This window comes from Ictalurus furcatus, chromosome 10 (genome assembly GCF_023375685.1).
Source record: "Ictalurus furcatus strain D&B chromosome 10, Billie_1.0, whole genome shotgun sequence".
In the NCBI taxonomy this organism is placed as follows: Eukaryota; Metazoa; Chordata; class Actinopteri; order Siluriformes; family Ictaluridae; genus Ictalurus; species Ictalurus furcatus.
In genome coordinates this window covers 27,582,291-27,606,952 of record NC_071264.1, presented here as the reverse complement: position 1 = coordinate 27,606,952, position 24,662 = coordinate 27,582,291, and the positions used below count along the sequence as shown (strand labels likewise).

Genomic DNA, 24,662 nt, shown 5'->3' with positions numbered 1-24,662 from the left:
ATATATATATATATATATATATATATATATATATATATATATATTACCACAAAATGAGCATGAATGTGAACATGAATGTTGTGTATAATTATTAATGTATATTATGCTGTTGTCTAATCTTATTTTTTGAGAACAGTTTCCTCTTAAAATGTATTTTAACAGTTCAGATGTGTCTCATACAGTAGCTAGAAATGAAAAGCTCAGCTCTGAACGTCAATTAAACAATGTTCATCTTTTGAAGGAGAAACAACGATTAATGTGTCATCAGATGACCACAAGGAATTCTGGTTGATCCATCACATCAGTTTTAGCCTGACATTTTTGCTTTTGCACCACACATTTGTACAACAGACATAAATTGATTTATAAATCAATTATCATGTTGCATAAAAGTTATACCTATATTATGTATTTCTATATGTATAAAACCTAAATGGAAGCTTTTTGCTTCATGTTTTTTAAAAAACTTTGTTATAGATTGTCGTTTGAGGCAAATTTATTTGCATTTGTAAAACACAAAGTGCATTTGCCTTTTAAATAAGCTACATATTCATTTAGTGATACACCAAGTGGACAGATCAGAGATTAAAGGGTCAAAGAGATGACTTTCTGATCTATGTTGAACAAGGTAAGACATCTCTCTAAACAGGGGCTTTGTTTGGCTTAATGCATTATATATTTGCTATATGATGCACTTCATATAAATTGATGTACACAGTAAAATTCTGATTCTTAAGTGGTGAATGCTACATTGCTTTCTCAGTTGGCTACTTTCCTTTGCTTCATTGAGAGCTGTTGTAAATCTAAAGTTGTTATCTTTCTATTTGAACAGAAAATGGAGAATTCACAGAGGCCCATGCTTCTATTTTTAGGTAAACTCTGATTTAAAGTATAAAAGTGATTTCAAGTATAGTTAAATAAAACAAACAAACAAACAAGCAAATAAAAAACAATAACCTAGTGTTAGTTTGTTGTAATGATTTAATATCTCTTATTAATTGTCACAACAAGTTCAACTGAAAATACCTTTTGTAGATTTTTGTAAAAATAAATACAAACGATTAAAAAAGTTATTCCTATTACGTCTCTCCTTAAGCAGACACATAATCAAATGTATAATTTTAGATTGCATGTTTTTGCACAGGGATATGTATGTTCTCATTGCAGTGGATGCCGACCCATCTGGAAGGTAAGACTATATTAGAATACAGAAATAAATACATACATATACAGATATGTACACACACACCGTGGGGTTCAAATGTCTGAGACCACATTGAAAATCTGGAAATAAACAGGTTTTAGAATTCTGAAATGTTTAAAACAAAGAAAGTAAATGTTCAAGATTTTGAATATTTAATATTGGCAATTCTGCACTATTTCTAGGTCCTTAATTGTAACATACATTTGTGATATTTACCATGTTATCTGCATTGTACAAATGCCTATTCTCTCCTATTGAAGTATGTGTTCATACGACACTCCTATGGATGTGATCTAAAACGGATTATAAGGTTTTGCACAAACTTGTGGAGTCCATGCCAGCTCCAGTTCACAGTCATTACAGCAAAAAGGGGACATTCTAAATATTAAGAAACTCAGAAATTCATGTAAATATTTCAAAGATTGTACTTTTCACTGAAGTTGTAGTCAATAATGTAATTTCTAATGAAAATTGCTGGATTAAATAATAATAATAAAAAAAAGCAAAATAGAAGCATTTTCCACTACAGTTGCATATTTCCATTAGTGCTCAGGTATTTGTACTCCACTGTGTGTGTGTGTGTGTGTCGATGGCACTGTTTATATATATATATATATATATATATATATATATATATATATATATATATATATATATATATATATATATGTATGTATACACACACACACACATTTCTTTTTTTCCTCCAGTCAATGTGGCCTTAGGAGGAATAGCAATACAATCTTCTCCTTCCATTTACCCTGCTTACCTTGCTATTGATGGCAGCAGAGCATCTAACATGATGTCCTTCTCATGTACACACACAAATAATGAGTATAACCCATGGTGGAGGCTGGATTTGTTGGCGGTGTATGACATTAGCAAGGTAGTCATCACTAACAGAGGCGACTGCTGTTCACAACGGATAAATGGTGCTGAGATTCACATTGGCAACTCCTTGATCAACAACGGCAACAACAACCCCAGGTGAAATATAAAAAAATATACAAATAGCATAAAAGAGTAAGAGTTTGTTTATAGAGTTTTATTAACATTTAAAAAAGCTTCCTGCGGATAAGGCTTTGCAATTTGGTAACAAATATTTGAAAGTATTTGCAACTTTAATAAGGCATTACAACATTCCAGTACAATTGTTCATAATGTAATGTACATAATTATAAAGCACTTGAAGTCTTTTAAAAAAAAAATGTTTAAGAAATATATTGTGAAATATTTTTAATGACATCAATTAGTCTTTTAAATAGTCACTCATAAGATTAGTATTGCTGATTTTAAAGTACTGTACACTTTATTTTATTGTATAAGTATAACTCAAACATTTAAATTGAAACTTATTACAGAAAATGTACATAAAATATATTACTGCAGTTCTTTATCTGATTGGCAAGGACATTTTAAAGTGTACAAATTATGTCATTCTGACATGTAAATTGACAAGGAGTGAATTGTATTACTTTATACCACAGTGCTGTTGAATTCTGAAATCTGAATGGTCAGAAGGTGTAGATTAATTTTCTGTAACAGCAGTACTGACAGTAGTTCTGGCTACGTGCCAAATCATAGGTTTATATGAACGCACACATTATAACACATTAGTCCTATTATTAAAACCTATACAAGAACGTGGATGATACCCATAGACAGATTATTTCTGTAATAGATGGGAATGTAGTAGAAAACTGCAATATTTCTCTCTCTCTCTCTCTCTCTCTCTCCCTCTGCAGATGTGTCATCATCTCTAGCATCCCTGCTGGTGCCTCTGCAAATTACGCCTGCAAGATGAGGGGTCGTTATGTGAACATCATCATTCCCAATATTATCCAGGTTCTCACACTCTGTGAAGTGGAAGTCTATGGGGCTCCAGGTTACAATTTTATATCCAGTTCACAATTTTCTATACATTTAAAGTCAAATGAAGTTTTACAACAGCTGCTAAATATCAACACTGCTAATGTTTTTTAGTGCATAGTAAGAGGGCATTTGTGAGACTGAAGTTTAACAGCAGTGAGGATCTCATGAACCCTACCGTGAGGGACAAAGTTCTTCAAAAGGTTTGTGTTTATGACATGTATGGTAGATACATGGTAGAATACTTATGTACATGTGCTTTTTGTTTGTTTTTTATTTTTAATAAATTTGCAAAGACTTCAAACAAACTTCTTTCACATTGTCATTATGGGGTATTGTTTGTAGAATTTTGAGGAAAATAATGAATTTAATCCATTTTGGAATAAGGCTGTAACATAACAAAATGTGGAAAAAGTGAAGCGCTGTGAATACTTTCCGGATGCACTGTATATATATATATATATATATATATATATATATATATATATATAGTAATTTTTCATCATAGATGATATCTGCGAATGTCCAGCCTTCAGTGCTTCAGATCCGTTGGACAAAGGAACCAGAGGTGGAAACTGAAACTTAAAAAATGGTAGGAAATATCACTACTACTACTGCAACAACAACAACAACAATAATAGTAATAATAATAATAATAATAATAATAATAACAACAACAACAACAACAATAATACAACTACTTCTATTGCTAATAATCATAGTAATATAGCCATAAGCAGCAATCTGCGGGGTCCAAACACTCCTTGCATATAGCACCCCCACTGGCCAGTTCTTGTCAAGATTCATAGAACAATAAAGAGACCATACGTGAACATACTTACACATATCACATTTTGTGAAGATAGATCAATGCTAGTTGTGTAACCTACCTGCTGAAAGCCGACTGGCAGAAAGCAGACTTTTTTTTAGCAGAACGCGCACACCAAATTCAGCTCAATTGGAATTTTGGTTTCTGAGAAACAGCTATTTGAACTTAACGCTGACCCCTATGACCATGAGCAGCACCCCCCTTCTAGCCAATTTGATTGAGATTGCATCAGATACTAGGAGGTCCTTCCCTGAACTTTCTATTCAAGTTTTGTCGCAATAGCTTAATGGGAAACTTTTCAATTATCTGCTGATATCTGATTGGCCAATGACAGGCATGTTTTTTTCAGTAATTAAGTCATCATGAGAATCCATTACAGATTAGCACATACATGTCCCATACCAAATTTCAGCTTGATCAGATTTACAGTTCCTCATAAACATCTATCTGATCTTAGCTCTTCTCCCTTTGTATGACCAAACTTGACACATAGCAAAAAATGCTAAACTAACTTTTGCCAACTAGTCCTAGAATGTTTGGCCTAACTTCAGAAATTTGGTGACAATCCTCAATAATTAATATTTGGTGTGATACTCAATCACACCGTTTGTGCTTGGACCTCTAAATATTAATATTCTCCATGCCATAGAATTGCTTGGCACTGAGCACATACCCAGCTAACCATAATCAGTAAATAAGTAAGTAAATACTAGAAAGTTAACCAAGAATAAGCCAAAATAATGTTTGTGCAATGTTCATCTGCTGCAGTACTAACATGCTTCACCATATAAATACCATGAAGCAGTTACTCACATATTTCCAGTTAGGCAAAAAACATTAGTGTTAGTGTTTTTGCAAATAAAAAGTGTTGCAGGAATACAGTATGAACTAATGTGATATAAAAACATTCTCTGAACATGCAGATTAAACTTTTGTGAAACCAAATGTTGCTAAAAAAAAGTTCAGAAAATGTTCTGCTAGCCTAATATCGTCAACTGGGTATGTCTCAAAAGAAGGTCTTACCATCAGCTAGAATTGATTTAAAATGTTTCCAGGTCGTATATAGGGAAAAAAGTAAGGGAAAAAATGGGGGCATGCTGTAATAGGAAAATAATCAATGATGGACTTATATGCAGGGGGCAGGCATGAAGCAGAGTTACTATTACCACCCGAAGTTAAATATTTTCCAATTATAGCATGTCCTGAATAGATTTCTTCTTATACCACAACAATTTGGGAACAATTACATTCAATGCTGTAGAACAGTGGTTCTCAACCAGGGAGACATGACCCAAGGGGGAGAGATCGGAAGTGAGGCGCAAATTGTTTTCAAGAAAAAAACACAAGTCAGGGCATCATTTGGTTACTCTGTGTATTTTATTGCTTTTCAAATAGAATGTGCATCAATGAAAAACCCCACGTTCCCTCTCCATTTTCTTTCTCTGATGAGAGGCGGAGCTTAGCTTGCCTTTTATCTAGCTGTCAGTGCAGACCAGTGTTCCCAACTTAGCAACTTTTCAGACCCCTTTAGTAACTTTTTTTTTTGGAAAAAGAAACCTTAGCAACTTTCCAAATGTCACCAGTATTGTCCTGCAAGCACAAGGTCTTGCTTGCCCACTGCACTCACACCTCTCTCTGAGTCTGCTCGGTTCAGTGAGTGGCTGAGAGCCGGAGCAGCACATCCAGGTGACCGCACAGCAATTGACAAAGTCGTGAATGTAAAAAGAAGCAAGCACAGGTGTCTCTCTGAATGATTTAACAATGCCATGGATAACGAGACGCGCCCTTCATCCCAATTTACATAATTCATATGTGATTATTTTTAGAATGCAAGATGAATATAATGCAACTTGTTTTACATGTAAAATAACATGTCCACGTTATTACAGCCTAGTTCTCTTGTTCAAAGTAGTTATAGTGTTCAGAAACATTTTTGATCATTCATGTTCCACACCTGTCCATTTTATAAAATTCATAAAAGTTATTTAAAAAATCATAAAGGTTATGAAAAGTAATTTTAAAAAAGTACAAAAACACAAAATCAAAAAAAAAATCTATCTATATCTATCTGTCAAAAACAGATTATAGGTATATATATATATATATATATATATATATATATATATATATATATATATATATATATATATATATATATATATATGTAACCTCTGCTGTAGAAGATCCCAAAGACAAGGCATTACCTATTATCACTTATGTTATAAAGACTTGTTTCATCACTTTCTCTTGAAGTTAATGAAAAAAAAACCTTTTGCTGAAGACTCTCCCATAGCGGAAATCTTACAGAGTGCTGAAACCCGAGTCTCATAAGGAGTCATAAACACCTCCTTATATATAGCTTCACCATATCAACGACTAAGTTTTTATTTTAAAAAATACAACACAAATCTGTTTGCTATTAGACTTTGATTATGTGGAGCGTTTGCTATAGAAGTCTCTGTGAATGATTTGCTATTATAGAAAGGATAACTTATTACAATGAGTACATTAATGTAAACCTGAGATATGAATTGTAGCCTTCACACCTTCTGATCAGATTCCAAAGTGCAACAGCAGTGTGACAAAATTTGTATTAAATACACTAAAATCTCTCTTGATAGTTTCATGAAATTTGCAGAAAATAAGTTGACTGTTACTTATTTATTAATTCATTGATTTATTTATTTTACCTGAGTGATATTACAGTCAAGACTTTTGTCTTTCTTACTTACAGGTGGCAGAAATATATCTTAAACAAGAAGAAGAAGAAGAAGAAGAAGAAAAAAAAACAGAAAAAGACCATCACATGTGTGGGTTTGGGTATAGCACTTAGAAATACTAGCTAGCTGATGTTATATATTTATTACTTAGAAGTACTAGAAGCTTTTTTGTTTTGGAAATGTATCTATGAAAAATTATTGTTATTATAACAGGGTTCATACAAGGTGCTTGAAGTGCTTGATTTTGGCTTTTGGAAATTTAAGTACTGGAAAACGTTGAAAATGTTCTATGGAAACGTCTAAATATGATAAAAACTATCAAGGACATTTGACACAGGACTAAGACTAAGAATTGCTGACAAAATTAACACTAATTCACTCCTACAATCAATATAGTGCCTGTTTCTGGTACGTCTGTGGAAACCAGACAACCTGGATGAAACCCACACAATTCATCAGAATCACAATCAGTCAGGGCTCCAGTGGCGCAATCGGTCAGCGCGCGGTACTTATACAGCAGTACAGGTGAAGCAATGCCGAGGTTGTGAGTTCGAGCCTCACCTGGAGCATGGATTTTAAACACAGCCTCCAAACTTTCGTTTTGGCCAGATTACACTGCAATATAAAGAGCACAAATTCTCTTAATGATTATGGATATATTGTGTTGTGTTGCGAGTTTGAAATATTATATTTTCATAAACCACTTTACCCTGGTTCTGGTTGTGGTGGAGCTCGGGAACTCTAGGCATGAGGCAGGGACACACAATAAAACACAATCTTTCACACCTCATACCTAGTGTTTCTGGCAAAGGCTTTTGGTCCACCACAAGCCCCGATCAAGATAAATCACTTACTAAAAGTGCGTGAAGTGACCGAGTGGGAAGGTTATATGTTCATTCATCTATGATAACCGTTGTATCGTGGTCAGGTTTGAGGTGGATCCAGAGTCTATCCCTGGACACAAAAATCATGGTTGGTGAAAATCCTGACCAATTTCTACAAATGCACCATGGAGCGCATCCTGACTGCATGCAGGACTGTCTGGTTTTGAGTTGAACTCATTAATGGCAACAAACTCCTGGCCTTAGAGGACATCTTCCACACACAATGTCTGAGGAAGGCTCGCAAAATCATCCAGCACACAGATTACTTAGCAGACTGCCAAGAAACTGTCAAATGAGCCAGTAGAATATAAGTAACAGAATCAAGGGGACAGTCCTGAATAATGCAGAAATGGGTTATCTGTGTAAAATATTAACCTAGAAGGCAAACATTAGCTACCTACCTAGCTGGACTATTATGTCACATTGCCTAGCTTTGAAAAATCAATATTAAGATATACTTCTTGTAGTGAAAGGCAACATACAAATTAGCACAGAAAAAAAAAGAATCCGTTCAGCCATTTTCAGTTGGTGCGCTTAACCTGGTCATGGTTACAGTGAATCCCACACCTATCCCAATCTCAACAGCAAGTGGCTCCAGTGGTGCAATCACTCAGCGTGCAGTACAGGTGAAGCAATGCTGGGGTTGTGAGTTCGAGCCTCACCTGGAGCACAGACTTTAAGAACAGCCTACAAGCATACTCTTACTTTCAGTATAGCCAGAATCATACTTCAATATGAATATAAAGAGCACAACCAGCTCCAGGGTCCCAGGCTCTAACTATACAATTCTGGTTTCCTCCCACCTGCCAAAAACATGCCAGTAGCATGGTTGGTTAAAATAACTTAGGCATGCACGTGTAACTAATGTGTACCATACATAGAGATATGTAATGTTTGTAAAGGGTTTCAGCTGTCATTTATGTGGATTCTCAAGTCACTATGGGCTTTTACTGTACCACTTTCATTTTTTTATTGCACTGACACCGGCTGTCACTCGTATTTTTGTTCATAGTCCAAAAAAAGTAAGAATGAGAGAGAAGAGTTTGAAGGGGAGAGAGACAGTCAGTTGGGCAGGATGAAAAAAACTATATTAAAATAACTTTGGACCACCTGGTAAAAAAGCGAGGAATGAGAGGGCAGAGGTTTGTGATATGGAAGATAAGGATGAAAGAACAGTTTGTTTTGTGTCACATATAATTCATGAATGTTCCTGACTTGATATTCAATAAAACATATTATTTGGAAGAGACAAGAATTGAGTGTAATGTTAATATATAGTATAGAGGTATTTATATGTTTATATTACATTTAACCCCTACCACCCCACTCCCAAAATAAACAAACAACAAACAAACAAACAAACCTCCCCAACTACAGTCCCCCAGTGTATCTGGGCCACTTCCACCACTGACTAGACTAAATTGACCGAAATGTTAAACAATAATAATCTTATGGTCTAAAAATGTCTAAAGTTTCCAGTGACTAAAATTAGACTAAAATACTTCTGGTTTTCTTCGACTAAGATAAGACTAAAATGCCCAGACTTTTAGTCAACTAAAACTTGACTAAAAACAGAATAAAATTGATTAAACATGCTAAAAACTATCAAGGATATTTGACACTAAAAATGGCTGACAGAGTTAACACATTCACAATATATTGCCTGTTTTTGGGGTCTGAGGAAATCAGACACCCTGGATGAAACCCACACAATTCATCAAATACATCATCATTCAGAGCTCCAGTGGCACAATCAGTCAGCGAGTGGTACTTATACAGCAGTACAGGTGAAGCAATGCTGAGGTTGTGAGTTCAAGCCTCACCTGGAGCATAGATTTTAAACACAGCCTCCAAACTTTCAGTGTGTCCTGATTATACTGCAGTATAAAGAGCACCAACTCTCTTAATGATTATGGATGTATTGTGCTGGAAGAATTATATGTTAATTAACCACAGTTTCTTCTTACCTCCCAAAAACATGCCAGTAGTTGGATTGGCTAAAATAGCTTGGGGTGTGAATGTGTGTGTATTGCTTCCAGGGTGTATCCTTACCTCACACCTAGTGTATCTGGAAAAGGCTCTTGGTCCACCACAAGCTCTCATCAAGATGAATCACTTACTAAAAGTGCGTGAAGTGACCGAGTGGGAAGGTTATATGTTCATTCATCTACAATAACCGCTGTATCGTGGTCAGGTTTGAGGTGGATCCAGAGTCTATCCCTGGACACAAAAATCATGGTTGGTGAAAATCCTGACCAATTTCTACAAATGCACCATAGAGAGCATCCTGACTGCATGCATGACTGTCTGGTTTTGAGCTGAACTCATTAATGGCAACAAACTCCTGGCCTTACAGGACATCTTCTTCACACAATGTCTGAGGAAGGCTCGCAAAATCATCCAGCACACAGATTATTTAGCAGACTGCCAAGAAACTGTCAAATGAGCCAGTAGAATATAAGTAACAGAATCAATGGGACAGTACTGAATAATGCAGAAATGGGTTATCTGTGTAAAATATCAAGCTAGAAGGCAAACATTAGCTACCTACCTAGCTGGACTATTATGTCACATTGCCTAGCTTTGAGAAATCAATATTAAGATATACTGCTTGTAGTGAAAGGCAACTTACAAATTAGCACAGAAAAAAAAGAATCCGTTCAGCCATTTTCAGTTGGTGCGCTTAACCTGGTCATGGTTACAGTGAATCCCACACCTATCCCAATCAGCACAACAAGTTGCTCCAGTGGCGCAATCGGTCAGCGTGCAGTACTTATACAGCAGTACAGGTGAAGCAATGCTGAGGTTGTGAGTTCAAGCCTCACCTGGAGCATGGATTTTAAACACTGCCTCCAAACTTTCAGTGTGTCCTGATTATACCACAGTATAAAGAGCGCAAACTCACTTAATGATTATGGATGTATTGTGCTGGATTCCGAGTTTGAAGAATTATATGTTCATTAATCACTTTATCCTGGTTCTCTTTGTGGTGGATCCAGGGAACTCTAGGCGTGAGGCAGGGACACACAATCTTTCACATCTGTGGGGCAATTTTAGCACTCTCAATCTACCTACCTGCATGTTTTTGGCAGGAGAGAGGAAAGCAGTGAACCTAGAGGAAACACATGAAACACAACAATGTCTTTTCTGATCCTTACGGCATAATTGACCAATTAAGTTCTTAATTAGGTGTGAACAAATGTGCGAATGACATTAGCCCATTAGTAGCTGGTAAAAAAGTGCAGGGAAATGAGATGCAGTTGATCTGAAGACATGTGGTTCAATAAAGAGAACAATAAATACGCCATACAGACAGTATAACAAAATGCCCAGACTTTTAGTCTTGGCTCAAACTTGACTAAAAAACAGAATTACAATGACTAAATATGATAACAACTATCAACGATATTTGACACAGGACTAAGACTAAGAATTGCTGACAAAGTTAACACTAATTCACTCCAACAATCAATATAGCGCCTGTTTCTGGGAAGGCTGAGGAAGCCAGACGACCTGGAGAAGTCAATGTAGCAGCTGCACAGATATCCACCATAGAAACTTCTCTAAAAGCAGCCAAAGACGTAGACACAACCCTAGTGGAATGACAAGAGAGTACCACCTGGCAGAGGCTTTTGGGCTTTCTTATATGCCATAGTGATCACTTCCATAATCCATTTTGGGATTAGCCATCTTTAGCCATCTCGCACCCTTCAAAAATCTACAAACAAGAGCATGGGAACCAAGAGAAGAACCATTAATTGGCACATAATATGGGGAAATGGCTGTGACATACACCTTTAATGTGAGTGAAGGCTGCCTTTCCTGAATCCAAAAGATGTTGCAAAAAACTCGAAGAAAACTCTTGGAACTTTACAATGTGTAGGATCCAATCCACAATCCCTGCACTATGAAGAGAAAAACTTCCAATGTGCTGCATAGAGCTGACGTGTGGATGTAGCCCTAGCATTTACATTTATGGCATTTGGCAGACGCCCTTATCCAGAGCGACTTACGTTTATCTCATTTATACAACTGAGAAACTGTGGGTTAAGGGCCTTGCTCAAGGGTCCAACAGTGGTAGCTTGGCAGTGCTGGGGCTTGAACTCTTGACCTTCTGATCAGTAACCCAAAGCCACCACTGCACTAGTTATGGTATGAACAATGGCAGGTTCACACTGAATTAAAAGAGAGCTGGCCCCAAAGGCCAAGCCCAAAGCTGCAGACAAGCTGTGTCCGAGTGCCACACAGCTCCATCCATCTGTGATAACAGATTCTTCAAGAGCAGAAGCTGCCATGGCCTGCCCACCAATAGTCTCAGAAGCATGGGAAACCAAGGCCTGGCAGGCCATCAGGATGCAATCAGGTGCACTCTGTGGTTGCACAGAGATATTCTGTGTAATGTATCCCATAACATAGGAAAGGGAGGGAACTCATAAAGCAGTTCGGCCACTCGTGAGACAGATCATCCTTTTCGAATGGGCTGGATGCCTCTGTTCTCGCAAACCACAAGCGACAGTGACTGGTCATCTCTATTGCCAATAGATCCACTTCTGCTTGGCCAAACTGCTGCCATATCTTCTGCACAGCATCCAGGTGAAGCCTCCATTCTCCCAGGTGCAGAAGATCCCTTGACAGAGCATCTGCTACCTGATTGTTTAATTCCGGAAGGTGAACTGCTCTCAGCAATGTTAGTCAAGGAAAAGACCAAGTAAGATGTGAGTGAGATGCAGGGACTTCAGCGACTCTGTGCGACCTTGATGGTTCAGGTGAAACACTGTTGAGATGTTGTCGGACCGAATGAGCACATGACGGCCCGTCAGAGCCGGTAAGAAATACTGCAGGGCAAGGAAAACTGCACACAGCTCCAGGAGATTGATGTGATGGCCATGAACACCCCCGTGATTCCACATTGCACCCCACCCAAGGAAGGAAGCATCAGTCGTGACCACCCCTTGATGAGAGGGAATGACCCCTAGGGGTACAACTATCATTAGGAATTCTCAGTGAGTCCATTGTGTGAATGTCTGAATTCAACAGTGTGAGACAACAATCAACTGATGGTCAGTTGAGCTGATGTTCAACCACACACTGTTATTCCACGGCTGGAGGGGCCTAAGGTGGAGCAAACCCAGTGGAATCACAGACGTGGTGGCAGCCAACATCCCCAGGAGTTGTAACCACACACCGTATGGTAAGCTCTTTCCCAGACAGAAACGAGCAAGGAGCTGTAGAATATTCTCTACATGAGCATGTGATCGGGTGGCAGACATCACACGGGAGTCCAGTGTCATTCCGATGTAAGTAATACACTGTGCCAGAATCAAGCAAGTCTTTGCTTCATCCACTTCAAGATCCAGCTCGTGGACATTCTTCAAAAACAGCCTGGTGTCGTGGACAGCTAGCCGTCTTGGCACACTGCAGCCATTCATCCAAATAAGGCAGGATTCGCATCCACCTGGACCATAGCAGGTACAGAGCCACAGTCATGCACCTTGTGAAGACACGAGGTCCCAGAGACAGACCGAATGGCAGGACCTTAATTTGGTATGCCTGGTTCTTGAAACTGAATCAAAGAAATTTCCTGTGGTGAGCAACAATCAGAACATGAAAATAAGCATCTTTCAAATCGATGCTTGTAAACCAGTCTTCCTTCATGACAGACCGAAGAACGTCAGCTGCATGTAACATTCTGAAGGGCAGCTTTTTCAGGAACATGTTTAGATGCCTTGAATCAAGAATTAAATCCATGACACATGTCTCGGGTGTGAATGGGGAGCAGGTGTGTTAAATTTGGTGTCATCGCTCTCACACTCCATCATACTGGTCACTGGAAGTTCAACATGGCACCTCATGGCAAAGAATTCCCTGAGGATCTGAAAAAAAGAATTGTTGCTCTACATAAAGATGGCCTAGGCTATAAGAAGATTGCCAAGACCCTGACACTGAGCTGCAGCACAGTGGCCAAGACCATACAGCAGTTTAACAGGATAGGTTCCACTCAGAACAGGCCTCGCCATGGTCGTCCAAAGAAGTTGAGTGCACGTGCTCAGCGTCATATATAGAGGTTGTCTTTTGGAAATAGACGTATGAGTGCTGCCAGCATTGCTGCAGAGGTTGAAGGGATGGGGGGTCAGCCTGTCAGTGCTCAGACCATATGCTGCACACTACATCAAATTGTTCTGCATGGCTGTCGTCCCAGAAGGAAGCCTCTTCTAAAGATGATGCACAAGAAAGCCCGCAAACAGTTTGCTGAAGACAAGCAGACTAAGGACATGGATTTCTGGAACCATGTACTGTGGTCTGATGAGACCAAGATAAACTTATTTGGTTCAGATGGTGTCAAGCGTGTGGCGGCAACCAGGTGAGGAGTACAAAGACAAGTGTGTCTTGCCTACAGTCAAGCTTGGTGGTGGGAGTGTCATGGTCTGGGGCTGCATGAGTGCTGCCGGCACTGGGGAGCTACAGTTCAATGAGCGAACCATAAATGCCAACATGCACTGTGACATACTGAAGCAGAGCATGATCCCCTCCCTTCGGAGACTGGGCCGCAGGGCAGTATTCCAGCATGATAACGACCCCAAACACACCTCCAAGACGACCACTGCCTTGCTAAAGAAGCTGAGGGTGAAGGTGATGGACTGGCCAAGCATGTCTCCAGACCTAAACCCTATTGAGCATCAGTGGGGCATCCTCAAACGGAAGGTGGAGGAGCACAAGGTCTCTAACATCCACCAGCTCCGTGATGTCGTCATGGAGGAGTGGAAGAGGACTCCAGTGGCAACCTGTGAAACTCTGGTGAACTCCATGCCCAAGAGGGTTAAGGCAGGGCTGGAAAATAATGGTGGCCACACAAAATACTGACACTTTGGGCCCAATTTGGACATTTTCACTTAGGGGTGTACTCACTTTTGTTGCCAACGGTTTAGACATTAATGGCTGTGTGTTGAGTTATTTTGAGGGGACAGCAAATTTACACTGTTATACAAGCTGTACACTCACTACTTTACATTGTAGCAAAGTGTCATTTCTTCAGTGTTGTCACATGAAAAGATATAATCAAATATTTACAAAAATGTGAGGGGTGTACTCACTTTTGTGTGATACTGTATATATATATATATATATATATATATATATATATATATATATATATATATATATATATATATATATATATAGCTATGTTATACTAAGTCAGTGCAAATTAAACTGTTAGAAATTAGTTTGCCTTAAAACTTCTGTTTTCACCTGTGCAGTGCCACAATGTTACATTGCTGTCAAATTAACTACAGAATAATTAACCTCATTATGGTTATGATCACTTGAATGAAGAGAAGGAAAGATGAACCGGGGAATTGAGCTGTTGTTAAATATGGTTTATGCAATAGTGCCACCCAGTGTTCAAATCACGAACTTTAAAAACAAAAAAAGTACTCACCACTGAAAATTCAGACAATTTAATTCATTCAAATTCGTTAAACTGGGAATGCAACCTGGATGGGATGCCAGTAGTACATATATACCATACACACACATTCACACACTCATTTATACCTAATCATTATCATAGCCAATCCACATACTGACATGTTTTTGTTAGATAGGAAGAAACCTGAGAACCCAGAGGAAATCTACACAGCGCAGTAACAATCTCAATCCAAAAACTAATCTATATAAGAAGAATCAGCTGTTCAAGAAGAGTTAATCATTTGAAATTGACACTTTTTAGCTTATAGGTACTTAAACATTCCAGGCTATCTTTAAATGTCAGGACTATCTCGAATTTAGCGCTGGATCGTAGTTTCGACACTCATGGCAAATTTCTAGCAACATATTTCTGCTATTGGACATGCTGGGTGTTCAGGGACAAACTAATTCTTAAATATCATGAATTTTGACAACAGTTAATAGTCAAGAGAGAACACATTCACTTGCTTTATTCTTCATTTTTGCACATCCACGATAACAGTTTCACATTTATATAAAATATTCTTAGGGTCTTTATCTGTATTTGTGTATACAAAATGTTATTCACAGCAATGAAAAATTATACTTGACAGAAAAAATATAAACACAACCATTAATTTATTCTCTAGTGCATAATTAGTGTTTAGTGCAAATTTTATATTTAGTGCAGTAATAACATGCTCCAAAATAGAAATGTTGATTTTTGTTATAGCTGCAAAACTCTCTCTCTCTCTCTCTCTCTCTCTCTCTCTCTCTCTCTCTCTCTCTCTCTCTCTCTATATATATATATATATATATATATATATATATATTTATATATACATATACATATTTACTTATTAGTCACTCATGTTTCTAGATGACATTAGGATGTGAATTATGGCCGTTTTTTCAGCATTTTTATCACAGATAGAAGAATCTCAGTACCCTGCCATATGAGGACACCAGTGAATTGGGTTTGTAAGGCATTGCACCTCATCATAACTAAGAAAAGCTTGAATATGTTTGGGTGATTCCGTATAGCCCTTAATTAAAAAAATAAATAATAATTTTTCAACATTGAATCTAAGAAAACATTTAAAAATGTGTTAGCCCATCTCAGGCAACAATGTGATTTTTATAAGGTTTATAAAGCTGTCAGTGGCTCATTTTGTGCTTAAATAATTAACAGGGTTGAGTTTTTAAGCACAGGATTAGCAAATACACAAAATATGGTTAGCATAACATATCAGTGATTTCTAATCCATCCATCCATCCATTTCCACGCCATTTATCGTACATAGGTTCACAGGGAGCCTGAAGCCTAGCCCGGGGAACTTGGGGCACAAGGCGGGGGCACAATCGCACACACATTCACACAATACAGACAATTTGGAAATCAATCAGCCTACAACGCATGCCTTTAGAATGGGCGAGGAAACCAGAGTACCCGGAGGAAACCCTTAAAGCACAGGGTGAACATGCAAACTCTACACATACAGGGCGGAGGCAGGATTTGAACCCTCAGCCCCGGAGGTCGTAACCACTAAGCCTCCCATGAGTTCTAATGATTATATAATAATTTACTTTCAGTCTGTAATTTGGGTAAGCGAGTTTTACTTTTAAGTAACTCTGTCAGTCAGTGTCAAATTATAGTTGAAAATACAGGAAAGAGAATGAGAGAATGAACTTTTCTTCTTTCTATGATCCGCAGGAAATTTGTATTATGCAACCTGAACATGTGACTTATGGAATATTCCAAATATTTTGAAAGGGGTGAATGTGTTCAGGTAACAGAGTTGAGTGAATTAACTAAAATGTGCACCCTATAATGGACGGCTCGTGGAAAAGGCATGAGATATTGAATGGATTCACACATTAATGGAAAATAATAATGTTTGCTGAAGTATTGTGATATATTTCAAGATAAAAGTGTACCTATATTGGGCTAGGATAGGTAAGAATCATTTTTTAAAATAGGTTTTATAAATGTCCTTTCACCTTTGCATACATAATTGTAAATGTAACATCAGTGGGAAATGACTGGCACCCAAATCATGGAATCACCTTGTTATCAGCTTAGGAAAGACTGATTTAAGTCTTATTGGGATGTACTTCACTGAGCCCTCTTGGCACTCACTGGCCTGTTTTATCTGGGTCTGGTAGCTCTCGGTGGTCAGAAACGTTTTCCTTCTGCTTGTCAAAGTCCTGGATGTTCATCATAGTCAGCTCACTCAGTTCCATATCACTGGTTTTAAGTGCCAGAGAAGACAATTCTTCATTCACTTCTTCGTGTTTAAGTCCTATGTCGTCAGGAATGATCTCCACTTCGATGTCTGAGGAATCCTCGCTCTCCTTAAACCACACCATCTTCTGCCCGTCCTTCCTTCTCTCTTTAGTTAGGATGGATCTGACTTGGTCTTTAGCGCCTTGGGCTTTGGGGTGGAGAGCTGGACTGCTGCGGTGCACATGGTTCGAGTGGACTCGCATACCACAGGAATTGCAGTATTTTTGCCTCTCACGTGGTGTCACTCTCATTCTCCATTTCGGAGCCGCGTCCTGATCCTTGCCTCTCTTATCTGCTCTCCTCATCGCCAACCTGCTCATGCCTGCTTCGTTCAGGAAACCGTCATTGGTGAACTGCATGCTGTCTCTTGGCCGTAACCCGTCAGTGGACTGAGTATGCTGCAAGCATGGACCTAAACACTGAATGGGGTGTCAGATCAATGCTACTTTTTTTTTCCATTACACCTAAATCTAAACATACAATTAAGAGCATCATTTATTTATTTTAGAACTCATGGTGATGCCATTGTCTCTATAATATAAGCATTCAGAGCTGGACTCACACAGCGATGATGAGAAGATGCTGACCTCTGATAACTTGAGCGTGTCTGGATTCCTTTTCTTCAGACGGGAGATGAGATAGCCAATCACGATGAGGCAGAGAACCAACAAGGCGGCCATTACGAAGCCCAGCAAGGCCATATCTCCAGCACGGTATCCCTCTGAGGGCGACTGGACTCCCACGGCTGTAATGGAGAACGGAGGAGCATTGAAATGCATGGAATAGCAACGAGACCTCCGAATGACTATTGCCAAAATAATAACAGCCACAGAGGAAAGCACTCACGTGGTAGGACAACCACGGACAGAGCCGCCGTCCCCGACTCACCAGTTGATACATCGACAGCTCGAACCTGCAAGCAACAAAATTCTTATTATTTATATGCTCGCATAACAACTATATGAGGACGTAGAAGTTTGCAGAAGATTGTATACATACCTGTAAAGCAAAAGAGTCGGTCCGAACAGGTTTTTTCAGAAGCACAAATCCGTCTGTGGTTATGTTGACATAACTGCTGTACTGTACTTCATATCGTACATCAGGATTTATTCCCTGTCCATGCAAGCACATTCAGAGATCAAGTCGCATAATATACTGTAAGTCAAGAGATGCAATTTATATTGCTGTGCATTTACATGAATATTACACTATAACCTACACTTGCAAAGTCATCATCCCTGGCTCTGACTCTGAAAGGTCTATTTGAAGTCCTGTCCCTGAGCACCATGTTCTCAGGGCCTGAGTTGCTGTAAACATACGCCTCGTAGCGCTCCCTCTCGAATTTTGGTGGGTTCCTGCTCTTTTTCATTACCTCAATGTTGACTGAAGTGGAAGCGAACTGGTCACGGTTTGACACCTGGGAAGCCTGGACGAAACACCACAGGTATTACACTGAAGTACAATATATTTTACTCAAACTGCCCCTTGATGTGTATTCCCTCCTTGCTTTCAGTGTTCCAGGATAGGCTTTGGATCCACAGCAACCCTGACCATAAATATAAAAGCTAATAAAGCTGTTACTGAAGATGAATAAATATACAGCTTTCAAAATTCCCAATTTCACTTTCTGCCTTTTCACACTTTTACACTGTAAAAGACTAAACCACTTCATGCTCAATAAAAAAAATTGTCAGCATTAATCATCACCATCTAGCTTATGTATGGTTAGGCGAGCAATGGTGTTCTCACAAATTGAATGCGGACCGTACGGATTGTGTTCACCTGCCGTGTCAGAACTTCTATACCATATAACAAACATGTTATACATGTTAAACATACCATATAACAAGAGCACAATTGGGAACATTTGGGAAATGACGCATGTCTCTGAAGGTGAAGCTCAGAATAATTCAGAGGAGACACTTGTCTACTAATTTCAGTAATTGTTGATGTATCAGAAAAGTAAGTTAAAGTTATGCATACTTATATTGATCGCTTCTTCTTTATAGCAGTGCTATAATGTACTGTAGGTACCAACAGCTGGCTAGTTAACTGATAACAAACTAGCTTTCATTTGAAACCGGTAGAAACAAATGGGATTTTAATTTGTAAGCTTTATTTTATAGCCGCAAAACAATCAAAACTACTTTATTAATCATTAAATTAGCTAATTTAGATCGATAGCTAGATAGCTACAGAACTAGATTAGCACACAGGATATCTGTTTTAATTCTGTTTCCATGTACCACATTATCTTTTAATCATTTGCATATGGTACCATATTAGGTTGAACCTGTGGAATTTGAGACATCAGAAACTGAACAAATTTTTAACGCTCTCCAAATCAAGAGTTTTACATGGAAAAATGCTAATGTAATAATGACAAATTTGCCCATTTCTATTAGACAATGCAAATTGTATTATTTTGTATATAATAATAATAATAATAATAAAATAATAATAATAATAATAGAATGTTATTATATCATATCATGCAAAATCAGTAGACTGAAACATGGCCACTTACCAAAACTGTGAGAGATATTGGGCCTGCGATATCCGCTGGTTTTAGCATGGTTATGTTTCCAGTGTTTTCATCTATTTGAAATATGTTGTCTTCATTTCCTAAAAAATGCGACAGTACAAAACAATTACTGTGTACACTGCCAACCAAGAAAGTTCAACTGGATTAAGATACATATATGTGTAAAAAGAATTATCCTATATATTTTTTTTACCTCTAACAATTTTATAGCTAATCTCTTCATTTCTGCTTTTGTCTCCGTCTCTTGCGTAGATCGGACCTGGATTCAACTGTAGTGGTCCCTCCTAAAAGCGATTATTAGATTAGATTATTTTAGATGTTTTTGGAAAATACAAAATGCTACAAAACTAATTTATATATATATATATATATATATATATATATATATATATATATATATATATATATATATATATATAATTTTTCATATATGAGTTGTTATTATAGAAATGACAAAATATTAGAACCGTGTACATTAATATAAACTATGTGATTTGAATTACAACTCGTACTGCTCTTATAGGAAATTAATCTACGCTTTCTGACCAATCAGAATCGATTGCAGTGGTATAAAAACTTTTACAATTTATCTTAAGAGACACAACATACTGTAAACATTTTTATTAGGTCATTATGTATAATGTATACCATAACATGCCTAAAGTTATGTCAGGCTTTAATCTTAGAGTTGGGGGTAAAAGTTTGTACACCCTTAGGATAAAAGAAGATAAAGAAATTAAATTTATAGCAACAAGTCCTTTAATGGTTATATAGTGTATGTTAAGATGTCCTATGTTTTTCATATCCTCTGAACAGCTTTTGGATCCTTACAGTAATATTCACCCCATGCTCTGTTTCTTTGTATTATTTTTCTTTTGGTTGCTATAACTGTGCCTGATGTAATTTATTAAATCAGATCTGGAGACTGAGAGGGTTACAGCAAAACGTTTAGTTCAAACTACTTTTCTGTTGCTTTTGTCGTTTTTGTAGATAAATTATAAAATATGTTTACCTGTCTTTCTGTTAAGTTGACTCGGCCCTTATACCCAACACTCAGGCAGATTTTGGCAGAACCAATACTTATTCTCGTGCATGGCTGGAACCAGGGCGGACGGTTGTCAATGTCTTTTATGTTGATTATAATCGTCGTGGTGGCTTTGAAGGAGATTTGGCCTGGTGGTGAAAACGGTGGCGTATCCTGTAAAAATAAATAAATAAATAAATAAATAAATAAATAAGAGCACAGTTTATTAGGTTAGCTAAATGTAAGTGTATGAGGATGTCAGCAATGGAGTATTAGAAAACATGTGCATTCTTCCATTGCTATTAATAATCCATCCTTATTTCGGTCTTCAATCTATTTTGTCCTTGCATACCTGCACATATAAGGTCAATGTCACCTGCTGGATGACGTCAAAATCCAAAGTCTTGTTGACGAGAATATTTGGCTTGTACATGTTCTCCAGTCGGAAATATGGGTTCTGCAAAAACAGGCAGGTTCCATAAATCATTCCTGCATTAAGATCAGAGAAAGACAATAATACAACATAACCTAGTTAACCGCCTACCAGAGCAGGTTCCAAGGCGTAATATAAAACGCCTGAATCATCATCTTTCGCTTCAATCTGGGCCACGCTGGCGTTAACAGGTGTGAGCTGTGAACGAAGATGAAAAATTCTCCTCACTGACCTCATGCATAGACATTTTGTAGGGCAGTGAACATTAATGTGTAATGTACGTCCCTATAAGTAATGATGTCTCACTTGTCTTGTTATAAATGGAAAATCTGGAAAAGTGAATAATTATAGTCCTCGGTTGGCTTTATCGAGAGACGAAAAGTTCTCACCTCATTAACATCTAGAATGTATTTATTCTGGGCAAATGAAGGAGGGTTGTCGTTGATGTTTTCGACTTGAACAAGCACGGACAAAGTAATCTGTGGATTTAAGCAAATAAATGGGATTGGCTATACTTGAAAACAGATGTTGGGGGGAGAAAAGTGCTGCAAATAGAACAAGTCCTGAAATAGTGATTCAAGCTGTCCCTTTTGCTAAATTCATTAGCACAGAATTAATAGTGTTGAGACACTTACACTTTTGGATCCTGTTTTATTGCAGCGGATTTGAACTGTGAGCGCCTCAGGATTTAACAGAGTCTGAAAAAGGAAATTAACACGTCAACGTTAACGTCATCAGCAGTCGCACAACTGCTTCAGGTTTGCTGTTAATTTATTCAGAGTAGCTCAAGATTTATTTTTTTTTTCCTGTAGCCTGAAGCGCTGTTATCAGACCAAGAGGTCGTGCTTGGAAGGGTGGAACGATTTCAAGAAATGTCCTGGGAACTGTGACCTTATCGCAAAAGTGGGTGTAATATCAGATGTGCAGAATTCTCAAAGTCAACACGTTTCTCGTTGCTACTGTTTAAAAAGAGGAGAGGGCGGTTACAACAATTTGGCAAAGACATATTAAAGGAACCGTACTTCAAAGTCCAGGCGTTTCTTCACAATCAGATCCAATCCCCTCAGGTCAAAAGCATTGTCTGGGTTCTCGGTGAGAGTCAGTGTGACGTTCTTTGTTGTTGTGTTAATATGGACAACAACGGCATCGATTGTGTTGTTCTCTTTAATAGTCACAGGGTCTGAGGGAACTGAACAAACTGAAGAGAGAAGGCAAATATCATCATGCTTAATGAACCACGACCCGGCCTACGAATAAACAACGAAAATAAACCGCACAACTTTTTTTTTTTTTTTTTTAATTTTTAACAGAATTGATTCGGGATTTGAATATTATTGAGTGTAAATACACAATGTTGTGATGTTGTGTATTTCTGAATTATTGAACAGGCAGTTTAGCACATTTCTCTTCTAAGGGGAGAAAAATTAGCTGACCGTTTTTATTCATTTATTTATTTATTTATTTTTTACATCCAGTTTAACAAGACATCCAGAAATCAGAAAGCAGATACAGCCATGTATTATTTGTTAAAATACACCACACTAATATGATCCTAGCCATCACAAACAAGCATTGTACGGGCTACGCCAACACGTCAAGTGGTTCGAAATCTAAAACAAGCCGTACTTACTTTTTTCAGCAAGGCAGGATTTGTGAAGGAGGAACACTATCATGCAACTGAAGGCGGTGTTTAGGGATTTTAGCTTATATTTCCTTTCCATGTCCCAATATGTGATGAACACAAATAAGTATGGAGGACTAGAGGGGACCGTGGCACCAGCTGGTACTTCTTCAAATAAAGCACTGACTGTGTTAGAGGATGAGTGGGAGTCAACTCCCGTCGCAATGTTTGTGACTTCATCTTACGGTCATATATTGCCTAAAGAGCTTGCCAACAGTCGGACTGCTCCCTCCTACAAAAAATACTTGCATCTGCTTTTGAGGGGAGTATTTTGTTGTATTAGTGCTCAGCATAGCAAGAGCGCAAGAATGTGCCTGCAGAAAAGAAGGATTTGGACCATGTTGTTTTTGTGAGAAACACACGAGATTTGTCCCACTTTGCAGATAATAAAGATTCAGGCTGCTCTAGAAAACGCAGTAGACTGCTTTTCAGAATGTAGAAATGTAGGCCTAGTCATAGACCTGAAAAGAAATCTAATTCAAATATTTCAAAGATATTAAGCCACAGCGCTGCTGAATTCTCAAATCTGATTGGTGTTGATTCATTTTCCTTAACAGCAGTGCTGACTGTAGTGTAGCCACAAATCACAGGTTTTTAATGAATGCACTTGTTTTAATACAATAGTGTTTCCAATATGTCAGAAACTAGTAGTCGACTATCTACTACAAATCATTTATTGGGTAAAATACAAACAAAACAAATCAAACTGTGAAAACAAGAGCCGTGAAGATGAACTACGGGTACGAGGCAAGAAACAGCGTGAGAGTGGTGAGACACAGAAAAACGAGAAATTAAATAGTGGTGCTAACGTGGCATAATGAGACACAGGTGAGGGAGTGCAGGGGCTGATGGGTATTGTAGTTCTGCGCCATTAGGCGCTACCGTGACACTACAGTAACTACTAATTCAAAGGGACCTACAGTATATGGTGCATGATCTACTACATAATCTAAGGAGGCATTTATTTATTTAACCATTTCTGCCACTGTCATGTATTGGAATTCACACCTTTAAAAGTTAAAATAGTGATATCACATAGGCGGGATGCATGATGGGAGACAGCTATTGTTGAGGAGAAGTATAAAAGGGTGGAGTTGTTTGTGGAGTGATTACTCATTTGCTTGACTGAACTGATTCAGGCTGGCGAGCTTAATTAGGAAATTAGGGCTATACAGTGAGCACAGGCTACAACTGCCACGTTTATTATTAAGAGTATAGGCCATATAGTGGTGAATGGAATCTACATCTTTCTTCATGTGTGAACAAGAATAAAAAAAAAACAAAAAAAAAAACATTGCCCTCTGGGTAGCCTTGTCATGTTATCAAGTTCTCCTTCTGTACCCATCAGAGCTCATCAGGAGATCCAATCATGACACTCTCTGGTGTTATACTGTACATGCTTGGAGACAAGCAGAGTCTCATGAAGTGGCACTGCCTCACTCGGCCCCTCTCCACCCCTCACCCTGCTGCTGTGTGTGGGAACAACGGATACACACATACACATGAAACACACACATTGTGCACCCATGTAGATGCCTGCTAATGTCATGTGATCGAAAGCGCTCGGCACAGCTGGTCTGCATGCTGCATTGTTTCGTAAGATTGAAACACTGTTAACGCTTTGCCGAGGAATAATCCCTCGCGAATCCGATCGGTCCATAGGTGTCGATTATTTTTCTATAACAGCAACTCAGACAGTAGTGCTATCTGCAAGGGAAATTGTAAGTTCATATTAATGCC

At 38.1% G+C, this 24,662-nt stretch overlaps 2 protein-coding genes and 2 non-coding genes across 4 annotated transcripts; 3 read left to right on the top strand and 1 right to left on the bottom strand.

The window, feature by feature from the left end:
- Positions 1 to 592: 592 nt before the first annotated feature.
- On the top strand, positions 593 to 7,154 carry LOC128613756 (fucolectin-like). Its single transcript, XM_053634826.1, has 8 exons — positions 593 to 628; positions 833 to 872; positions 1,145 to 1,189; positions 1,915 to 2,191; positions 2,950 to 3,089; positions 3,188 to 3,276; positions 3,582 to 3,665; positions 6,637 to 7,154. Exons 1-7 carry the CDS (start codon positions 617 to 619, stop codon positions 3,657 to 3,659), a joined length of 681 nt encoding a protein of 226 aa, XP_053490801.1. The 5' UTR covers positions 593 to 616; the 3' UTR covers positions 3,660 to 3,665; positions 6,637 to 7,154.
- On the top strand, positions 7,099 to 7,191 carry trnai-uau (transfer RNA isoleucine (anticodon UAU)). The gene is given in 2 exon segments: positions 7,099 to 7,136; positions 7,156 to 7,191. It is a non-coding gene; the product is annotated as a tRNA-Ile (tRNA).
- Positions 7,192 to 10,246: 3,055 nt separating this feature from the next.
- On the top strand, positions 10,247 to 10,339 carry trnai-uau (transfer RNA isoleucine (anticodon UAU)). The gene is given in 2 exon segments: positions 10,247 to 10,284; positions 10,304 to 10,339. It is a non-coding gene; the product is annotated as a tRNA-Ile (tRNA).
- A 6,749-nt stretch (positions 10,340 to 17,088) lies between these two features.
- On the bottom strand, positions 17,089 to 23,016 carry cdhr5a (cadherin-related family member 5a). The gene is made up of 14 exons (XM_053633991.1): positions 22,872 to 23,016; positions 22,264 to 22,439; positions 21,877 to 21,939; positions 21,631 to 21,720; positions 21,353 to 21,439; positions 21,161 to 21,265; positions 20,797 to 20,982; positions 19,978 to 20,068; positions 19,767 to 19,864; positions 18,459 to 18,665; positions 18,239 to 18,352; positions 18,086 to 18,152; positions 17,827 to 17,984; positions 17,089 to 17,637 (listed from the first exon to the last, which is right to left on the bottom strand). The coding sequence occupies exons 1-14, from the start codon at positions 22,960 to 22,962 to the stop codon at positions 17,089 to 17,091; spliced, it is 2,082 nt and encodes a 693-aa protein (XP_053489966.1). The 5' UTR covers positions 22,963 to 23,016.
- Positions 23,017 to 24,662: the final 1,646 nt, after the last annotated feature.

Bases quoted from the DNA above. Each gene is read 5' to 3' on its own strand.
- LOC128613756 (XM_053634826.1), top strand. The intron at 873-1,144 runs GTAAACTCTGAT...GTTTTTGCACAG, and splicing joins GCCCATGCTTCTATTTTTAG to GGATATGTATGTTCTCATTG. The intron at 1,190-1,914 runs GTAAGACTATAT...TTTTTCCTCCAG, and splicing joins GATGCCGACCCATCTGGAAG to TCAATGTGGCCTTAGGAGGA.
- cdhr5a (XM_053633991.1), bottom strand. From the start codon at position 22,962: ATGGAAAGGAAATATAAGCTAAAATCCCTAAACACCGCCTTCAGTTGC. The intron at 22,440-22,871 runs GTAAGTACGGCT...TTCTCTCTTCAG, and splicing joins ATCCTGCCTTGCTGAAAAAA to TTTGTTCAGTTCCCTCAGAC. The intron at 21,266-21,352 runs GTAGGCGGTTAA...CTGTTTTTGCAG, and splicing joins ACGCCTTGGAACCTGCTCTG to AACCCATATTTCCGACTGGA.